At 31.7% G+C, this 20,296-nt stretch overlaps 2 protein-coding genes across 2 annotated transcripts; one reads left to right on the top strand and one right to left on the bottom strand.

Annotated features, from left to right (window-relative positions):
• Positions 1-8,813: 8,813 nt before the first annotated feature.
• Positions 8,814-20,277, bottom strand: LOC143076747 (ras-related protein Rab-35-like). The gene is made up of 6 exons (XM_076252609.1): positions 20,141-20,277; positions 19,305-19,355; positions 18,441-18,564; positions 16,970-17,094; positions 15,024-15,148; positions 8,814-9,207 (listed from the first exon to the last, which is right to left on the bottom strand). Exons 1-6 carry the CDS (start codon positions 20,190-20,192, stop codon positions 9,076-9,078), a joined length of 609 nt encoding a protein of 202 aa, XP_076108724.1. The 5' UTR covers positions 20,193-20,277; the 3' UTR covers positions 8,814-9,075.
• Positions 11,215-13,012, top strand: LOC143076745 (innexin unc-9-like). The gene is made up of 2 exons (XM_076252605.1): positions 11,215-11,337; positions 11,651-13,012. Coding segments are annotated over exons 1-2 (1,239 nt in total). The 5' UTR covers positions 11,215-11,335; the 3' UTR covers positions 12,888-13,012.
• Positions 20,278-20,296: the final 19 nt, after the last annotated feature.

A 20,296-nucleotide genomic window follows, 5' to 3' on the forward strand; every position in this document is an offset into this window, starting at 1 on the left:
TGTGTTAGAGATTTTTTTTGATTTTGCCATTTGCTTATGGACCTTCTGTTTAGAATTTGTTATATTTTTGTTATCTAACTTTTTACTTAAAACGAGGATCACTTGTTTGTCCAAATCACCAAACTGTGATCTTCAAGACTATGCCACCTAACAATTTTAAAGAAAATTTTTGAAAATTGGCCAATCAGAACTGAAGTTTGCACCTGGCTGCTATGTTTCTCATCCATCAAAAGGATACTGTTGGACTAGGACCGATGCTACAACAATCCTGCCAGGTTAGGATCAAAATTAGTCCAATAGTTTTAGAGAAGCAATAAAAATGTGTTTCCTATAAGGTTATGATGGAAACTGATTCAATGAAACAAAAGAAGATGTACATGTGAGTTTGCAGATTACAGACTATGATGACAGACGGTGATTGCAAGAGCTCACATGGCTATTCAGGTCAGCTGTGCTAAAAGGACACTGCCTTTAGTTTAGTGTGTACTACTATACTTCTGGAGGTATATTTTAATAATAGAACTAAGAAGTATGATGATTTTAGCATGAAGTTCCTGGTCATTTTAGTTTTCTCAACAACCAATTTGGTATATAATCAACAGGATATGCTTTCCCTTCCGGAGCACCTGAGATCACTCCAGAGTTTTTGTTCGGTTTGTGTTGCTGAGTTTTAAGTTTTTATGTTTTGTTTTGTATACCATCGTTTCTTTGTCTTTCTTTTTTACCCATGACATAGACAGTTTATTTTTGACTACTGAATGTCCTTTCGATATCTTTTGCCTATTTTATGTGGTGATAAGTGCCCTTTGATGAGCAGGAGCTGCTCACCCTTCTGTATTCCCAGCGTTCATTCCTGTTTTTTGGCGAGTTCATGTTGCTTACTAATTAGTTTTATGAGCTGTGTGTTGAGACTGTAACTATGTTATATCTTATGTTTAGGTTAAGATTTTATCACTTAACCTTCAACAAATAAAAGTACACTATATATCTTTAAATATTTCTTGAACCTTGTCTTTATTTTAATTAATTTACAATGTTCCATAATAGTATTTTTTACATTTCAGAAATGTGCATGAATTTTTGTTATACATCATACCTTCCAAAAAGAGGGACAACTATTTTCCCAAAGAAATATAACATTTTCAAAAATGAAGATATAACATTTTGGGAAATAAGAACTTGTAATAAGAAAGATATTTGCCATAAATTATAAATATCCTTTGAAGGCAGTACAGTGACCTTTACACACTGTAGTTGTTAACATCGATGTCATTGGTCACCGACTAAGAGTTGTTAACATCTAGGTCATTGGTCACCGACTAACAGTTGTTAACATCTAGGTCATTGGTCACCGACTAACAGTTGTTTTAACATCTAGGTCATTGGTCACCGACTAACAGTTGTTAACATCTAGGTCATTGGTCACCGACTAACAGTTGTTAACATCTAGGTCATTGGTCACTGACTAAGAGTTGTTAACATCTGTCATTGGTCACTGACTAAGAGTTGTCTCATTGGTCACCGACTAACAATTGTTAACATCTAGGTCATTGGTCACCGACTAAGAGTTGTTAACATCTAGGTCATTGGTCACTAAGAGTTGTCTCATTGGTCACTGACTAACAGTTGTTAACATCTAGGTCATTGGTCACCGACTAACAGTTGTTAACATCTAGGTCATTGGTCACTGACTAACAGTTGTTAACATCTAGGTCATTGGTCACTGACTAACAGTTGTTAACATCTAGGTCATTGGTCACATCAATGTCATTGGTCACCGACTAACAGTTGTTCACATCGATGTCATTGGTCACCGACTAAGAATTGTTAACATCTAGGTCATTGGTCACTGACTAAGAGTTGTTAACATCTAGGTCATTGGTCACTGACTAACAGTGGATAACATCCATGTCATTGGTCACTGACTAAGAATTGCTAACATCTATGTCATTGGTCACTGACTAAGAGTTGTTAACATCTAGGTCATTGGTCACTGACTAAGAGTTGTTAACATCTAGGTCATTGGTCACTGACTAACAGTGGATAACATCCATGTCATTGGTCACTGACTAAGAATTGCTAACATCTATGTCATTGGTCACTGACTAAGAGTTGTTAACATCTAGGTCATTGGTCACTGACTAAGAGTTGTTAACATCTAGGTCATTGGTCACTGACTAACAGTTGTTAACATCTATGTCATTGGTCACTTACTAACAGTTGTTTTAACATCTAGGTCATTGGTCACCGACTAACAGTTGTTAACATCGATGTCATTGGTCACCGACTAACAGTTGTTAACATCTAGGTCATTGGTCACTGACTAAGAGTTGTTAACATCTAGGTCATTGGTCACTGACTAAGAGTTGTTAACATCTAGGTCATTGGTCACTGACTAAGAGTTGTTAACATCTAGGTCATTGGTCACTGACTAAGAGTTGTCTCATTGGTCACTGACTAAGAGTTGTTAAAATCTAGGTCATTGGTCACTGACTAACAGTGGTTAACATCCATGTCATTGGTCACTGTCTAAGAATTGCTAACATCTATGTCATTGGTCACCGACTAAGGGTTGTTAACATCAATGTCATTGGTCACTGACTAACAGTGGTTAACATCCATGTCATTGGCCAATGACCAAGAGTTGTTAACATCGATGTCAATGGTCACTTACTAAGAGTTGTTAACATCCATGTCATTGGTCACTGACTAAGAGTTGTCTCATTGGCAATTATACCACATCTTCTGTAATATCTTTATATTTGAGAAATAAGAAATTAAATCCAGAATGGCCACATTTTGTTACTGTAAACAAAAAATAATATAAAAATGTCAATTTTTCTTTATTCATTTTTTTTTCTATAAACATTGACATGATTAAGCCTATATAGATTTTATCTAAAAATTATTATTGCTTAACAATAAATTTACAATACTTAATTTGTATACAATTTACAGATTATTTACACAGACATAACATCAACAAGGACCATAATGCCCTTTGGTTGTTTATAACTATAATATCTTACACTGTGGGAAATTGTAGCCTAGGAGGCCACACATATAGAATACCATGGATTCATTATTTGTCCTTGGGTACTAATTTTTGTGGATTTCAGGGATTCTGGTGAACCAGGAAACAAAATATTCAACGACTTACAAATTTTTTATAAGGTTTATGCAGGCTTTGGCAAAAAGACGAAATTATATATCCGAGAACATACAAGTTTTCATCAAGCCACGAAAATTGGTACCCACAAATAAATGAATCCACAGTAAGGATTTACATTTTTGCACAAGAAAATGATAAGTCTCTACAAAATGATTTACATTAGAAAATATAAATGGATAGACAGGAGTTTGATGTCCAGCAGTAAGTACTACATGCATATTCATGCCTATATTCTTATGCTAGTTTTTGGTTTGACCAGGCCTGAGTTTAGAACCACCACCTCCTACACTAGGCAAGCAAGTTACAATCAGACCACCATGGCTGTTCATTTCCAATAGTTTAAAGAAAGCTGCCTTTTGTTTCCTAAAGAATATATCATTCAATGTGTATAATTTTCAGATTTTTGCAAAAAACTAATTTGTTCTTTTAATTCAAAAAATATTGGGAGAAATTTTTGAGCTTATTTGTGCAAATTTATGGTCAAATTTAATTCAAGCATTCTCTAAAGAATGAAGTTTTCTAAGGGACACAGCTATAGATTATCTCATAACAGAGTGTTTTAGAGTTTATGGGGAATAAACTACTATTTTCATTAAAAAAAAAGTTGTTGGCCTAAAACCCCACGATGACTTTCTAACAGAAACAGTTCAATCACAGAGTTTCAAAGATAGGACTATGATCTATTTGTAAAAGTTTGGTTTAAATTCCAGACATTTCTGTACTAATACTGATCCATTTTTAGATTGTTTCTGATACGTCACCTGAGACATTAATAAATAAGTACAAGATATAGATCTTCTTATAATTGTCAGAAATGCATTTAGTGCCCCTTATGTTTCCCCCAAAAAATGATGTTTTTCTTCTTATTACTCTATTTTTAACAACATGGTAGCTTGGGAGACATTATGAATTGCCGTATTCACAAAAAGAAACTATTTCATATGCACCAATATAAGAATAATCAACAGGGGCGGATCCAGCTTTTTACAAAAGGGGGGTTCCAACTATATGTCCCCATTCAAATGCATTGATCGTCCAAAAAAAAAGGTGGGGTTTCAACCCCCGGAACCCTCCTCCTGGATCTGCCACTGATCAAGAGTTTTCCCATAATACCATACTGTGTATTCTTCACTTTTGTGGATACCAATTTTCAGAAAAAATAGCATTTGCATGTACCTTTTGATTTTAGATTGTTGCATTCAAGCCAATAGAAAAGTAACCTATTACATATTTGTTTTTTGTTCATTTTTTTATACAAATACGGTCGTTAGATTTCTTGTTTGAATTGTTTTACATTGTCATATCAGGGCCTTTTATAGCTGACTATGCGGTATGGGCTTTGCTCATTGTTGAAGGCTGTACAGTGACCTATAGTTGTTAATGTCTGTGTCATTTTGGTCTCTTGTGGTTAGTTGTCTCATTGGCAATCATACCACATCTTCTTTTTTATATATACCCGAAAAATCTGTCAAAATTGGCATCCCATGAATACTAAAGTATCCACACTATATGTTTACTGGACTCTTATATATATTTTGAGTAAATGTCAGCTTTAGTCTTTCCTTTGTTTAAAATTTTATTTGCTTATTAATGTTTGTACAATTGGTTTTTAGTTTGGTTTTCTCAACATGAAAATGATGGACTTATTTTCATGTTACACATAAGTCTGGATTTCAACAAATTGTAAAATCTTGTTAAAGTTTATGAAAACAGAGTAACAGATTAATAGAAAATGAATCTAAGTTTAAAAGGATTAGTAGATGCATGACCCTTCAGGTCAACTAGATGAAAAAAAACATTGACTTGTTTAGAAATAAATTTGAAAGCAAGCCAAGTAAGATATTCTGCATAGAAAAAATCCATATTTTTCGATAAAATAATCTTTTTTTTCATTTTCTCTCTCCTCATTTTACTGGTAAATTCTATGTTTAAGAGAATAGTTACTGGGCATGCTCAAACTCTACAACAAAAATGTCCACGAAGCATATGCATGATTATATTGTACATGTGACATAAAATGTAATATTCAACAAAATTCCTTCAAATATAAAATAATGAGCAATTATTACAATTATTTATGGCAATATAGTATAAAAAGACAAAAGAACAAACAAAATAAATAACACACATTATGTAATCGCAGTTAAATGTTATTGTAATGTAATTGTTATATCGAATGAACTACTCCATAAACTGGACTACCATGTATGAATGATTTTTCTGTTTTTTTACTTTTCGGTTGAAAACTAATTTCAGTTTATTTTTGGAAAAGACATCATAGTACACTATAGTTATTTTTTTTTTCATATAAATACCAGTGAAATGAAATTGTGTATGGTAGTAGATAGAGCAGGATTTCCAAAAAAAAATTCCTATTTTTAATTTCTACATAATAAAAAAATCTTTCTAAACAATCACTTCTACATAACTTACATAACTAGGTTATTCTGAAAAAAAAAAATTGATCACCAAAACCATCAAACAAATTTGCATAAAATATTAAATAATATAAGTAAAATAATAATTTGGAACAAAATTAAAAAAACCCTCTAATTTCATTCCATCTTCAACAGTCAACATCATCCTTCCCAAGCTATGGCAAACATTTGTTTTCTTAACCAACATTTAAACAATTGGCATAAAAACATTACAAAAGGCATAAGAATTAAAATATACCAATAAATAACATACTCTTCTACAGTGATGGTACATAGTTAGAACTGAAAATTACAAAATTAAATGTCTGTTGTGGTATTTACTTAATCAATAGTCTGTCTACTCTTGCACAGGCATTTGTTAAATGTGGGTTATCATTGAGTGTCTATATAAATGTTTAAGTCTTTGTCATATGTTAGATACCGGTTCATTGGCAGATCTAGGAGATGTTTGGGGTAAGAACCCTTGCTTCTTCTGTTAAAACTATGTGAAAGTGTCATGGAGTTCACTGGTGGGAACCAAGCTTTGGGTAATTGGTTGTCTTTTGTCATTTCTAACTTAGCATGTTTTTTTTTTTTTTTTTTCATTTAACAGAATTTGGTGTAAACGACAGAAATTTGTTGACCTAGTAATTGTTAAATCTACTTACTACATGGGGATTTCAGGTCTTCAGGATTTAATAATAATGTGAAACAGGAACAGACACATTATTTTTACAAAGATTCAGGAATTGACATTCAGGAATTCAGGATGAGACTCCCTCCTATCCCCTACTTAAGTAGTTACAGGGTGATTTAGAGCACACTATATTGTATAGACATAAAGTTTGTAAGTCTATTATGATAGTATGTTTGTTTAACAGTTTTAAACAATTGTTTTTGTGTTATTTGGATGTTGTCTTGTTGATATGTTCCTAATATATTCTTTTATTCCCTTTAAGGTGGTACCTAATACTACAGGGAGATAACTCTGTAAAGTCAGCTAAACGTTTTAATTACGTTGTGTTGTAAAGGGAATGTTAAGTTTCTCAATGATCAAAATAAGTGTTTGTCAAACTGCTATATAACCAGTGTAATTTTTCTGTCAAAACAGTTGGTTCAAAATTTTTGAAATTTTTATATTTTTGTTAGAGGGTCAAAGTAAATACATTGTCCAAATTTTATGAAAATTAAACGAGCCAAATTAATTTTAGTGAAAGTGTTGTGTACCACCTTAAATCCAGAAATCATTAGATATTTTGGGGTGTGATGAGGAAAATGTTTAATTTATATGCCTAGTAATCACACACAAAAACGCTCCATTGAGAAACAAGTGATATATATGAGTATTTAAAGGTGAATCACATCAATACTGAGATAGCACTAGCTGTTTCGTAGAAAATTTTTCAAAATAAGCCATCACCAGGAACTATTTATTCATAAAAAGTATTATGCATTGCCATTTACAAGTGCTTTTCAAAATACTCTTTGGATAAAATTATGAAATTACTAAATATCATAAATGGGACTTTCTCATAAACTACACAAAAATATTTATCAGTGTCTATGACTGAATATATCCAAGCATATTTGCCAGAATAAAAGGCATGTAAGAACAAAATGGTTGATGCATATGAAATTTAGGAAACCAATTTTCATGTAGAATGTATGGTGTGATTCTTAAACTTATTTATACTTTCTGTTTAGAACTAACAAACAGATTTCTGATTTTCTGTGTTTTAACGCCACTTTTAATCCTTGTTTTTGGGCTATCTTGTGGTGGCAAGATTTAATGGCAGAGTGCCTGGAGAAAACCACAGACCTTCTATAGAAAAACTGACAATGCTAGTTAATTAATATTGGAGTCAAGCGTTGACTGGCTAGTGATTACAGTAGTAACTACTTAGACCACTCAACCATCAGTGCCCCTGTAACAAACAGACATTTTAAAATGAAAATCAAAAAGAAAAAACAGAGAATACCAGAAAATACCAAAAGCAGGCAATATTAAATATCATACAGAGGTTTAAACTAAAGACAAATAATATTGGAAAAATATCTGAGAACAAAAAAAGAACTTAAATCATTTTATTAATACCCAGTATGTGGGATAAAAAGTGCTAACTTGACATGGATTTCACATTCAGTTATAAACTCTAAATAAAAAAAAGATGAAGAAAAAAAAATCCATTTTTGAGCCAAAAACTTCCATCAAATTAGGAAAATGTTTCTTTACAAATAATGTATACATACATGGTACATGTTTTCAATCATTTTACTGTAAACCAACTTATTTTCCCTTGATACTTTATTTCATGTTTAGACCTCACTAACCTATTTCGCAGCGATTTGATTTCTCAATCTTTAAATTTCTTGATGTAGTTTTAAAAATAAAAATCCAAGTTTTACATATACATGACAATTTATATTAGCATTATTTTTCTGCAGGCGAAAATTAGTTAGTGTACAGTATGTTTATACAATATGCTTTTATAAAATGAACCAGTAAATGGAAATGTATGAAGTGAAATTTCTTACATACGTCAACATCATATTTCTTCACAGAGCATGTGGGTCAGCATTGAGAAGACTTACTGTCGTAATCTTACTTTCAACTGTGTGATGATTATAAAATAATCTAAAGACAAAAAATATTCTTTCTTAAATATTTCTAATTTTATTGATGAAACACATATATATATCATGAAATTCTTATACTTAATAATTAAAAAAAAACACACATTGGAATAAAATCCATTCCTTGCTGTCAAGGGCAATAACCTACATGTAAAAAATATCAATACTTAAAATATTCCCATTTACTTATATGAACCAGCATAAAGCAAGTCTAATTTTATTAACTCATGCACATTCAGCATGTTCAATGCTGTTTGCCATCTTTTCTTTTATATTTTTGTAACCTATCTGGGTTTTAATTTTTTAGACTTTGTGCACACAACTATCATTGTAATTTTTAAATACCAAAAATTATCTTTTACTTCAAAAAATAAATTAATCTATCTAGTAATATTTTGAGTAACAGACACAGAATACAATTGTATAGAATGTTCGCAAATAATCATCAAATGAAAAGTCTAACACTCAAGCATTATACATTACAGTATTCAATGCAAATAATTCTTTTAAATTTTTACATTGCATGATTTCACATCTGTTTTTTTACTCCAGAACTGTTCCCCTTTATAAACAAGATAATTCTCATTTACTCTAGAGTTGTTCCCCTTTATAAACAAGATAATTCTCATTTACTCTAGAGTTGTTCCCCTTTATAAACAAGATAATTCTCATTTACTCCAGAGTTGTTCCCCTTTAAAAACAAGATAGTTCCCATTTACTCCAGAGTTGTTCCCTTTGTAAACAAGATAATTCCCATTTACTCCAGAGTTATTCCCCTTTGTAAACAGGTGCTTTCCCCTTTAGACAGATTGCAGATACATTACAACAATAAAATACAATAGACTACAAACATCAACAACATTTTTTTGTCCGTTTGTCTTTCGATCTTCCATTAATTTTAATTGCATCTGATGGTTGATCTGCCTGCTTTTTCATTTGTTCTTTTTTGGACTGTAATACTAATTTTGTTATTGCAAGAAACATCTGAAATATAAGAAAAGATTATCAAAATAAAGAAAAAAATAATAACAATGTTTTGGTATAATTTGTATGAAGATGCTTCCATTGATATAATAAGATTAAAGTGTAAGATTGATTGATTGGAGTTTAAAGCCACTTTCAGCACTATTGCACGTCAGACAGTTTTCACCAGAGGTAACCGCAGTGACCAGGAAGACCACAAACCTTTGGTTGAAAAAACCACAATCCTAGTTTTAAAATAAAGATTGGAGTTGAGCACACTTGCCAGGTGAGGGTTTCTTACTCACCTCAATGTTGCATTAAAGACACAATTTACCGTAATTCAACTACATTTTTTACTTATCTTATTTGCACTCACAAAAAGATAGCAAACTTCAGTACACAAATTGAATTTGAAATCTTTAAGATTCCCGTAAATGGACTGTCATCGTGGACTTCACTGATAAATAGGGACATAATCTAGGTGACATGTCGCAATCATTTAATTGTTTCCATCAGGGATTTTCTTGAACTTCAATTTATGTCCATCACGAAATCGAGGAATACACATTTCCATTGCTGCATTGAACTTATTTATGCATAAATAACAATTCCATAATGTAATTCTATATTATCTACATTTTATCGAAATACACCAACAATCAATTAAACAATGATACAGTATTTCCACGACTTAGACCACTCAGCCACTGATGACTCTTGCAGTTTAATAACTGTATCGATGCATTAATCAATAAATAATTCAAGCTCCCATGAATTTTTTCGATTCTAATAGGACAAATATGGCACTTGTTTTGAATCGAAGCGCTCTAGGTGAAGGCATTATTTGCTGTTCCCATTAATAAATGCACTATTGAATTGACGTAAAAGAACGGAGCAAACTGAATTTAACTATTTATAATAACATATTCAGATATGTTTGGATGAACCTAAATGATAATTGTACTTATATGTCTTATATGTATACAAAAATGGATTATATAACACTTTTAGCATCGTTTGAATACGTTTCCTAGTTGTGATGATTTTCGATTTCACAAGTGTGTATTTTTCCCGTAAAATGCTTATATTCTGACGTCATTGTTCTATGACGTCGGGTAACTCATTCATAAAAAAGCTTATCCCCGGCTTAGTATATATCTAGGATTTTGATTGGTTAACGCATGTCGTTACAAAACCCATAGCCCCTGGGTGTTGCTAACCCATATCCCCTGATGTGCTAACCATTATCCCGCGGAACTTCACGCAAGTTTTCCTTAGTTCCATGATTGCTCCTTGTGAAATATTGAATTCTGTAGATTATCCATGATGTTTGTAATTAAATATTTAATTCATTAACGATTTTGTCCTATTATGCCGATCATTTGTACACTCATTTCATCAAATGCATCACTTGACTGCCACATTTTCAAGGAATGGGACTACTGACCTGGCTATGCTAATGACCCACGTTGAAGTCACACCATCTATGACGTAACTCTCACAACATTGAGTGCCAAATTTAACTCAATCCGATTCACTGTCTCCGTATTAAAAACGTCTTATATTTGACTACCTGTAGGGTTCTACCAAAGGTAGTACCCTACACCCCATAAAAAATATGTAAAATTTCCAAATTTCAATAAAACTTTTTTAGATAATGAAAAAAACGTTGTTTTCACGTTACACTTTGTACCCGAATTTCCATAAAACTCGCCCGAATAGGACTAAGACCGGAGATAAATTCGTTATCTACGTTAATATCCGTAGATATGAACGTAGATAACTTATAATATGACGTGGGAGTACGATTTGAACAGCCCAAACAATATATTCATATTTTACCATGGGTGTGTACTCAAAACATTTGAAGGACGTCATGTGGAATAACAATTTTATAATGTACTTCTATATTATGTACATTTTAAACACTGTAACAATCAATAAGATTAAATTTTAAACATAAAACTAAATATGTAATCCTTTACAGTACACTAACAAAAATGGATCGAACATAGATTAAACATTTAAATTTCATAATCTTTGAAGCTTAATTCAATAATAAATAAACATGAATCAAAACAATCTGATTTAAATGAATTTACAAAGACAAAAATGACCTGGACAATTTGAATAAATCTCCCAAGGAAACATGTAAGTAAACTAAGTAAATGATTTTTATTTTTCATCATTTTTAACACCTAATCAGCTTGGTCTCATTTGAATTAGTTTCACATTTTGAATGACCAAATAATTTGCTCAAAATATGTTATGTTTATTAAAAATATTAATGAACCTGAAATTGTTAGAAAAGTTGCTGATTTTTTTTTATCTAAAGAATTTTTATATATATGCTAAAGAGCATGAAAATTCATCAGATGCATAAGAAATAATGACAAATAGCAAAACATCTCTTTATACAACAAATTATTATTAAGACTAAGATTTAGATTTATATATTTTTTAGGTTTGATGCCGTAGGTATGGTAGGTAATTTTGCTAGCTGGAGTTATCTATTCGGTACATCAGACGATGATTGGATAGACAGATTTAACCATATTTGGACTGTAACCTTATTAGGACTTTTTTCCATTGTTATAACCTCTGGTCAGTATATATTAGGGAACCCAATACAATGTTGGACCCCAGCTGAATTAAAAGAACAATTTATCCTTTATACTCACTCAACGTGTTGGATATCCAACACTTATTATGTTCCTATCTATGAAGAAATTCCAGATGATATTTCTGAGAGGCAAGAAGCTGAAATGACTTATTATCAATGGGTACCAATCATTTTATTGTTTCAAGCATTTTTGTTTAAGATTCCAAATATTACTTGGAGACTTTTAAATGGATACTCGGGTATAAGAATGGATAAAATCACCACTTTAGCAGAAGACACAGTGATGTCACCGCCAGACGACAGGGAAAAGAAAATCAAGCTGATGGCAAAATACATCGACTGCTGGATATTAACGCAACAGAATTACAAACACAACCTAGTGGTTCATCTCCGCCATAAAATTTCCAGCATCTGCTGTTTTTGCTTTGGAAAACGTGAAGGCACTTTTCTGACTGGTTACTACCTGTTTATAAAGTTTCTCTATTGTGTAAATGTGATCGGACAATTCTTTCTACTGAATGAGTTCATGGCCATGGATTATAACAACTTTGGGTTCGAGATTATCCAGTACTATATCAAACATGGAGAATGGAGCGAGTCTCCACGGTTTCCAAGGGTTACGTTGTGTGATTTCATAATTCGACAGATAACCAATCAACAGAGATATACTGTACAATGTGTTATGCCCCTGAATCTACTGAACGAGAAAATATTCGTGTTTCAATGGTTCTGGCTATTTATACTTGCCACTCTGACATGTCTGAATTTCGTATCGTGGATATATTATGTCAGTAGTCAAGAAAATAACTTCTGGTATATCAAAAAACATTTAAAGATATGCAAAGAAATACATTCTCGTAATGATTTACTATTGGCGAGACTTTTTACACAGGAACATCTACGAGATGATGGAGTCTTTGTTTTACGAGTACTTGAAAAGAACTCCTCAACCTTTATCACATCAGATTTAATACTGAATTTGTGGACTATTTTCAGACAAAGACATTATGAAAAAGTTAAAATGATTACACAAACTGAAAATGCTGACCTAGGGGTTGATATCGGAGATTCAATTTAAATATATACTGTATGTATGCAAAACAAAGATAAAACATTTAAAACAGTGAATCAATTATCTTAGAGCTGTTTCATCAAAATTTGCATGGTACCCAGAGAGTTTGAAAATGGGCAGGGGTAACCATCTATTCTGTACAAAACACACACACATAGATAAGATTTCAATGTGGATTCCATAAAAATAAAAAGATGTACGATTTCCATTCAAAGAAAATGTAGATCACTGAACAGCCTTCAACAATGATCAAAAGTTTAAACTCATACCACATAAAAGGCCTCAAAATGACACAGCAAGAACAGCATGATTTGTCATGTTTATGTACAAAACAATTCAAGACAAACAAATATGATAAACAGCAACAGACAACATTAATTTACTAAATTGTATGCTCCTAACTTGCTATTGGGACAGGCACATATAGAATTAGGATGTAACTGTGTTGTTTTTTAAGCTCGGCCTTCGTAAAACATAGATTTTACTGTCGCAAATTGAGTTTACTTAGCGATGCGGAGCAGAGCTAGGTAAACGGATATTTGCGACAGTAAAATCAAGTTTTACGAAGGCCGAGCTTAAAATACAACACAGTTACATCCTAATTCTATATGTCTTTAGCATCTAAACAATGTGTCATCATATGTACCTTTGTATACTCACAATATCAAACATAAACACTACAGCCATATTTATACCTTTCGTATGTTTCAGAATTATCTCAACTTTGACAAAATATTGAGGCTCAAAATGTGACTTTCATGTTTATCTTATGAGAAATTATATACAAAAAAAAATCAGTTTTCAAAATGGTGGCTTTCTTAGTTACAGACTGGTAGAATGTGGAATTTACCCCTTTAAAATATTTGTCAACATCCAATGAAAAATATTGTTACAAATGAATTACATTAGAATGCATGTTTTCATAGAACAGTTTTATGATCAAGTTACAGAAGATGTGTCATTTCACAGATTAAAGGATGTTTGCTTCTTTTGGTTTTTAATTTTTGCCAGATTTTGGAATCCTCTGGTTTTATTCATTCAGTGCCATTAAAAAAAATCCCAGCTAACAACTATTTTTCTTTTCATAATTTTATTACATACAGTTTAAAAATCCATATTTGAAAATTCTATAAAATTCTTGTTACTTTTTTATAATTTCATAAAAAGGGTGCCAATGTTAAATTTATGGATAATATACTATAGAGAGATTATTTCACGCCAAATATCCAATGTCTTATATTTCAAAAACAAGCCTCAGACCCTTCATTTTTCCTTCTTAACATTTTTAGTTCCTTTATTTGAATACTATCAGTTTATAAAGGTCTTTATTTAAAGAAGCTTGTAATTTTTAAAAAGAGTATCAAACATCCTTAATCAAGTTTTGCAAATAATAAAAAAACAAATTCAGTGATCCATCCTACTATTATTTTACATCACTTAAACAAAATTTATGTTTTAACAACATATCAATTTTGAAAGAAAAATCTAAACAATTGGTAATTTGGAAGTTGATGATTTTCAGTGCTTTTTAAACAGTTGTTTATATATTTTTAGTAAATTATTCAATGATATTTACAAAACAAAAATGATTTTCAGTTCCAGTTTGACATGCAAAACATACCAAAGTTTTATGCAAACTTTTAGCAATTCTTCAACACAGCCCATTTACGTATCCTTGATCTTAATTCTTTCTCTGACACTTTTACAATACAATGCCCCTTACAAAAAACCGACCCGAGGAAAGTAGAGGAAGATTAATCCATATAATTGTAAGATTGATCTTTATAATGTTATAACTGTAACTGTCTTGAATTGTTTGTATACAAAAGCAAATAAATGTCAGATTGTACATCAAGGTTTATTTCAACCGATACAGTCGTCTATGTAAGCTTGAATTTTAAATACTTATACCAATGTATGAGGACAGTAAATAATCAAATCTGACAGTTCTTATTTCTTAACATGCATATTTTTCTCATGGACTTTTTTTCATAATTTCACAACTTAGAAAGGTTTGTGTGAGTAAAAAACTGTGGTATTATGGCAAATATTATAATTTCCATGTTCAATGTAATACTTTACTAAATGGATATCACCTTAAAAGTTACAGTTTTTTTCAAGGTCTGTTATATAACTACTTACTTCTTCTACATTTTTATTTTCTTTAGCACTTGTTTCATATAACTGTATTCCCATTTGTTCAGCAAATCTTTGTGCATCTTGTGTTAAAACAACCTTACGATCGGGATCGTCATCTTTGTTTCCAACTGAAAAAGTCAGACAATGTAAGACACATATGTTTGATTCATTGTTGGGTGCTGAAATTCCAGTGACAATCATTTTACATATGAGCCAGTCCATGCGAAAAGGTACAAAAACGAAAAATTTACGAAATTCTAAAAAGTGTGCATAATTATTGGTAGTAGACTTGTGATTTATAAAACACATTTACTTTCCCTCATATCATCAAGCTGTGAACTATACGCACCTGCGAGTGTTGAGACCCCCCCCCCCCCCCCCTTTAGTTTTATCAAGATTTTTAGTGAATTATTTCATATATTGCAATCATTTTCAAAGTACAGTTTAAATGGCTTGATTTGCCAATTGATAATGTTAACGCCGGTAGCAGTAGGGATAAGGCTCTCGCTTACGATGCGGATATCAATGCAATCAAACCGGGCAACGGTTCGAATCCCGTGCAACTAAGGTTGATTTATATAATATTAAATAACTTAAATTTATATAATATTAAATAACTTAACTTAACTTAAATTTCAATTTCTAAAACACAAGATGTCATAGTTTTTGTATTTTCCCTCATGTTTTAATGTTGTCTTACTTTCTTTAAACCTGTAGAACTGACAGAAATTATTGACTTTTGTCTCTGTAGTGTCATAAATTTTTAAGTTTCGGGTCAGTAAAGCATTAGTCCGGGGAACAAATGATTTTACACTTGCTCAAATACCAAAAATTCAGATATTTCTACGTCTTTTTCTGTTTTAGTTGACAAATTCGGGATAGAATTGACAATCTTATGAATGTTTACATTAGTGTAATTTTTTTCGGATAAAATCGTTTTTCAAAAATACTATAACAAACTTTGATAACGTGTCCTGTAAAATTTACCAAAAGGACTTTTTGTACCTTTTCGCATGGACTGGCTCATATATTTAAGTTGATATGTATGTCTGTATGCTCTTTACAAGAGAATTACAAACAGTTTATATTTTCTTAGTATGCCGTATCAGATGATCTATCCAGTCAGATTTGACAGATATACTGTGGATTTATTTTCATGGGTACCAATTTTTGTGGATTTAGGAAATATTGTATTTTCATAGATATTTGATTTTGTTTGTATGTTGGCCAACTTTTTGTACTCAATATACTAAGTGATACATCTACAAGTTAGTGCTTGAAATCTACTCATGTTTTTTGTACCAATGTGTTCATCAATTCTTAAGCTTTGAATAACATTCATTGTCCAAATTTCTCGTAATTATTCTATGAACAGGGTGTTCAGCTACCTGTTCAAGCTGTCATTTTAAGTGACCCATTAAGTTTATGGCTTTATCTGACGGCTTTGGTGTCAAACACATTGCATGTTAATTAACACCAATTACCTTAGCTTTAGGTCATAAATAATTTGTGAATTCCAAAAAAGTTTGACAAACAATTTGATTACTTCCCCTTATTTATCACATGTTCACAATATATGACTTAAATTTATGTTTCTTTTCGTAAAAAGATTAAATATAAAACAAATTGAATGCAAATGCTTATTAGAATATCAATTTAAATTATTTTCACTTGAATACACTTCAATGTGACACTGTGAATTCAGATCATGGACCCCAACTAGTACTTGTTAAATATTTCATGCCCATCCAATAATCAATCTCTAAATTGTCAAAAGATAATGTTGTGATCAAACAGGAAGTTTTGAATGAAAGAAATTATCAGTAAGGGAAAAGAAATAAATCTGATTAGATTAGGTTCAATATCCCTTCAACAAGTAAATATATAAGAAAAGTTGTGTGGTGACATCATATACACCTGGTTTATGTGTGGAATACATGTACACTTACCTAAAATTCTATTAACTACATCACAATTCTGATCAATTTCATGAAGCCATCGTTTTACATTAGCAAATGATTCACCACTTGTCACATCATACACAACAATTACCCCATGTGTGCCTCTGTAATATCTGAAAAATATAACACACACCACTTGTCACATCATACACAACAATTACCCCATGTGTACCTCTGTAATATCTGAAAAATATAACACACACCACTTGTCACATTATACACAACAATTACCCCATGTGTGCCTCTGTAATATCTGAAAAATATAACACACACCACTTGTCACATCATACACAACATTTACCCTACATGTGTGTCAATAATAATTGAAAATATAAGATACATTGTTCACTTGTCACATCATACACAACAATTAATCTATGTGTACACCTGTAATATCTGAAATACTAATGCAACTAGTGTATATCAATGATTCTGATTGGTTTAAGGACTCTAAATCGACCTAACAAAGAGAAGCTGGCATTCAAAATTCAGCAATGTCATTACATGTCATTCCTCAATTATAAATAAAAATCTCACATTTTTCTGGGTCAAATTTCTGAAGGTTTGTAACAAGAAGTCTTAAAACACACTATATTTAGGTTTTACACGAAAAGTGTAAATTATGAGCCTCAAGAAAAGTAACAATTACATCATTCAGAAGGAATTTTTTTTTATAAAAACTTCTCATTGAAAAATTATTTGTTGAATATGCATTAAAACTAAGAATATCGTATTGTATATTTGACTAGGCCTACACAAAAAATGAGTTTTTGAGGGGTAAAATTCTGTTTAACATAGCCCTGCTATGCATCACTATATGAACTCAATTCATGAAGGCCAAGCTCATACTATACAGTTATCTCCTAAATATAGAATTTCTCAGAATAGCTTTATTCTGAAAAGAACAAGCATTTTGTGAGTATTGCATGGAAATACCATGAATACATTGTCCCCTTGATCTTGAACTTGATCTATAACTTGTCATGATGTAAACTATATACATGTAAAAAATACAAAGTCGATATCTTCAAGCATGACGGAAAAAGTGTTGAAAACTGATTATTTAAGTGATTTTTACAAGTCCAAGGACTTTAACTCTAAACAAAATCATATGACCAGATTCACCAGAAGAAAATTCGATCTTGATCTGTAACTTGTCATGATTAAACTATATATCAATTTTCAAATCAATTTCTTCAAGCTTTCCACACATTTCTTCAAGCTTGAAGATATTGATTTGATATTTGGTGTATTGTTTTATCAAGACAAGCTATAGATTGAGTTTAAATTTTGAGTCAAACATACTTGCCATATGCAGAGTTCAAACACAAACTTCAGTGTTGACACTTTAGTAATGCAGAAGATGAACTTCTTAGACATTGATAAAATGATAGAAACCTTTCTCGATTTGTAATATTTTTTGTGTGTATAATTTCAGTAGGTGGGTTGCTATACTTACGTAGATGTGATTGTACGGAATCTCTCTTGACCTGCTGTATCCCAGATCTGTAATTTAACTTTCTCACCAGCAACATCTACTGTTCTTATTTTAAAATCTACACCAATTGTTGTTATATAGGTTCCTGAAACATTTATATCATTATCATGCAATGACATTTCTGTGGTATCTTATGATTATAACAATAATAAATGCTACAGACTGATCTTCTATACTGTGGATTCATTAATTTTCGTGGATTAAAGGAAATTGGCCTTTTCATCATGGATATGTGATTTCATGGTTTTGAGAAAGTCTGCATACAACCTGATAGAAAATTTGTAATTCGTTAAACATTTAAATTGATGGTTCACCTGTTCACATGAAAACCTTGAAAATTGATAACCAATTATGAATAATAATGAATCCACAGTTTTTCACCGGCACCATCAAGAAGAAAAATTTCAAACAAATTTCTTTGTTTTCTTCTGATTGTATTCATAGGAATTTTCTTGAGTAGAAAACCTTATCATGACTGTGTGTGACTGCTTTCAATTCCAGTCATCAGCATTATAACCAGACCTAATTTTGTTTTCGTTTAACTGTAAACAATAAAGCAATATATTTAAACTTACTTTTAAAATGATTTTATTTAATATACTAGCGAGCAGAGCAACAACAACAGAAATGTCCACGTTGATCTTCAGCGTTGTTCTAAATACAACTGACGTTGCAATTTCCATTGCGAGGTCAATCATGTGCAGCCCATGTTTTATTGAAATTAGAGCATGGCTTTGTTTCCAAAGCGAAAGAAGGACATCATATTAAATCATGTTTATAACCTTTCATTTCACTATTTAAATCTAATTTTGATCCAGTACTTACCAGCAAATGTATTATCTGAAAACCGTAACAATAAGCTGCTTTTTCCTACACCTGAAATGACAACAAAATTATGTAATTCATTATTCAGTACAAATCATTTGGAATTGTTAAAAAAACCAGCAACCATTGTATATTATGTACATGTATATAGAATCACTCACATACTAGTGTCAAAGTATGACATGAGTATGGTATGAGTCTTAAGCAGTTTGTATGGGTCTGAAAGAATAAATATGTGAATGTTGTCTTGTACTTGTATCAGATTGTGTGAGTATATCTGTCGCGTATATGGCTACAATATGATGTATGATTTTGTAGAAGATGATGCAGGTTTTTATTCGCCTTTTCTCAAGAGTTGCCCAATTTAGTGTTTGCAGCATTTCAGTGACTGAGCTGGTGTAATGGTATCGGTTGCATGTGTACATGTACCTTGCTGCTCTGTGCTGGACCATCTCAAGTTGGTGTGTTTGTGATTTGGTATGTGGGTCCCAGCTATTCTAGCTTTGGTCTTACTAGTTCTATGTATGCTTTTTTTAAAACTGTAACCTTTAAATTTCTTTTAATGAAGTTCAGCTTTTGTGTGGCTGCAGCTGTGATGTTGTTTACATGTTTGTGACAGCAGATTGACCGTTAAAATTTTGGGACAACATGCAAAACGTCACTCATAACTTTAAAAATAAACAGTTTTCGTTATGACCCAGTTTCTGAAAACATTAAAATTATGTCATACAAGCTGTCGCCAACAACTTTCAACTTTGACAACAATCAATGACTTCAGCAAAAATCGTGCACCTACTTCACCAGAAGTTTAATAAATGGATATTTCGGGTTCTTACCACTGTCACCAATGATAAGGAGCTTGAATAAATGGTCATATTCTCGAGCCATAGCCCTGTAATTGTTTAAATACGGACTGAAGGCTCAGTGTCAAGTGATTTTAAAGTCGGAAGTAAGGGATTTTGTATCCGGAAATGAGGCGTATGCATAGTTGT

Source organism: Mytilus galloprovincialis, chromosome 5, assembly GCF_965363235.1.
Source record: "Mytilus galloprovincialis chromosome 5, xbMytGall1.hap1.1, whole genome shotgun sequence".
Taxonomy (NCBI): domain Eukaryota; kingdom Metazoa; phylum Mollusca; class Bivalvia; order Mytilida; family Mytilidae; genus Mytilus; species Mytilus galloprovincialis.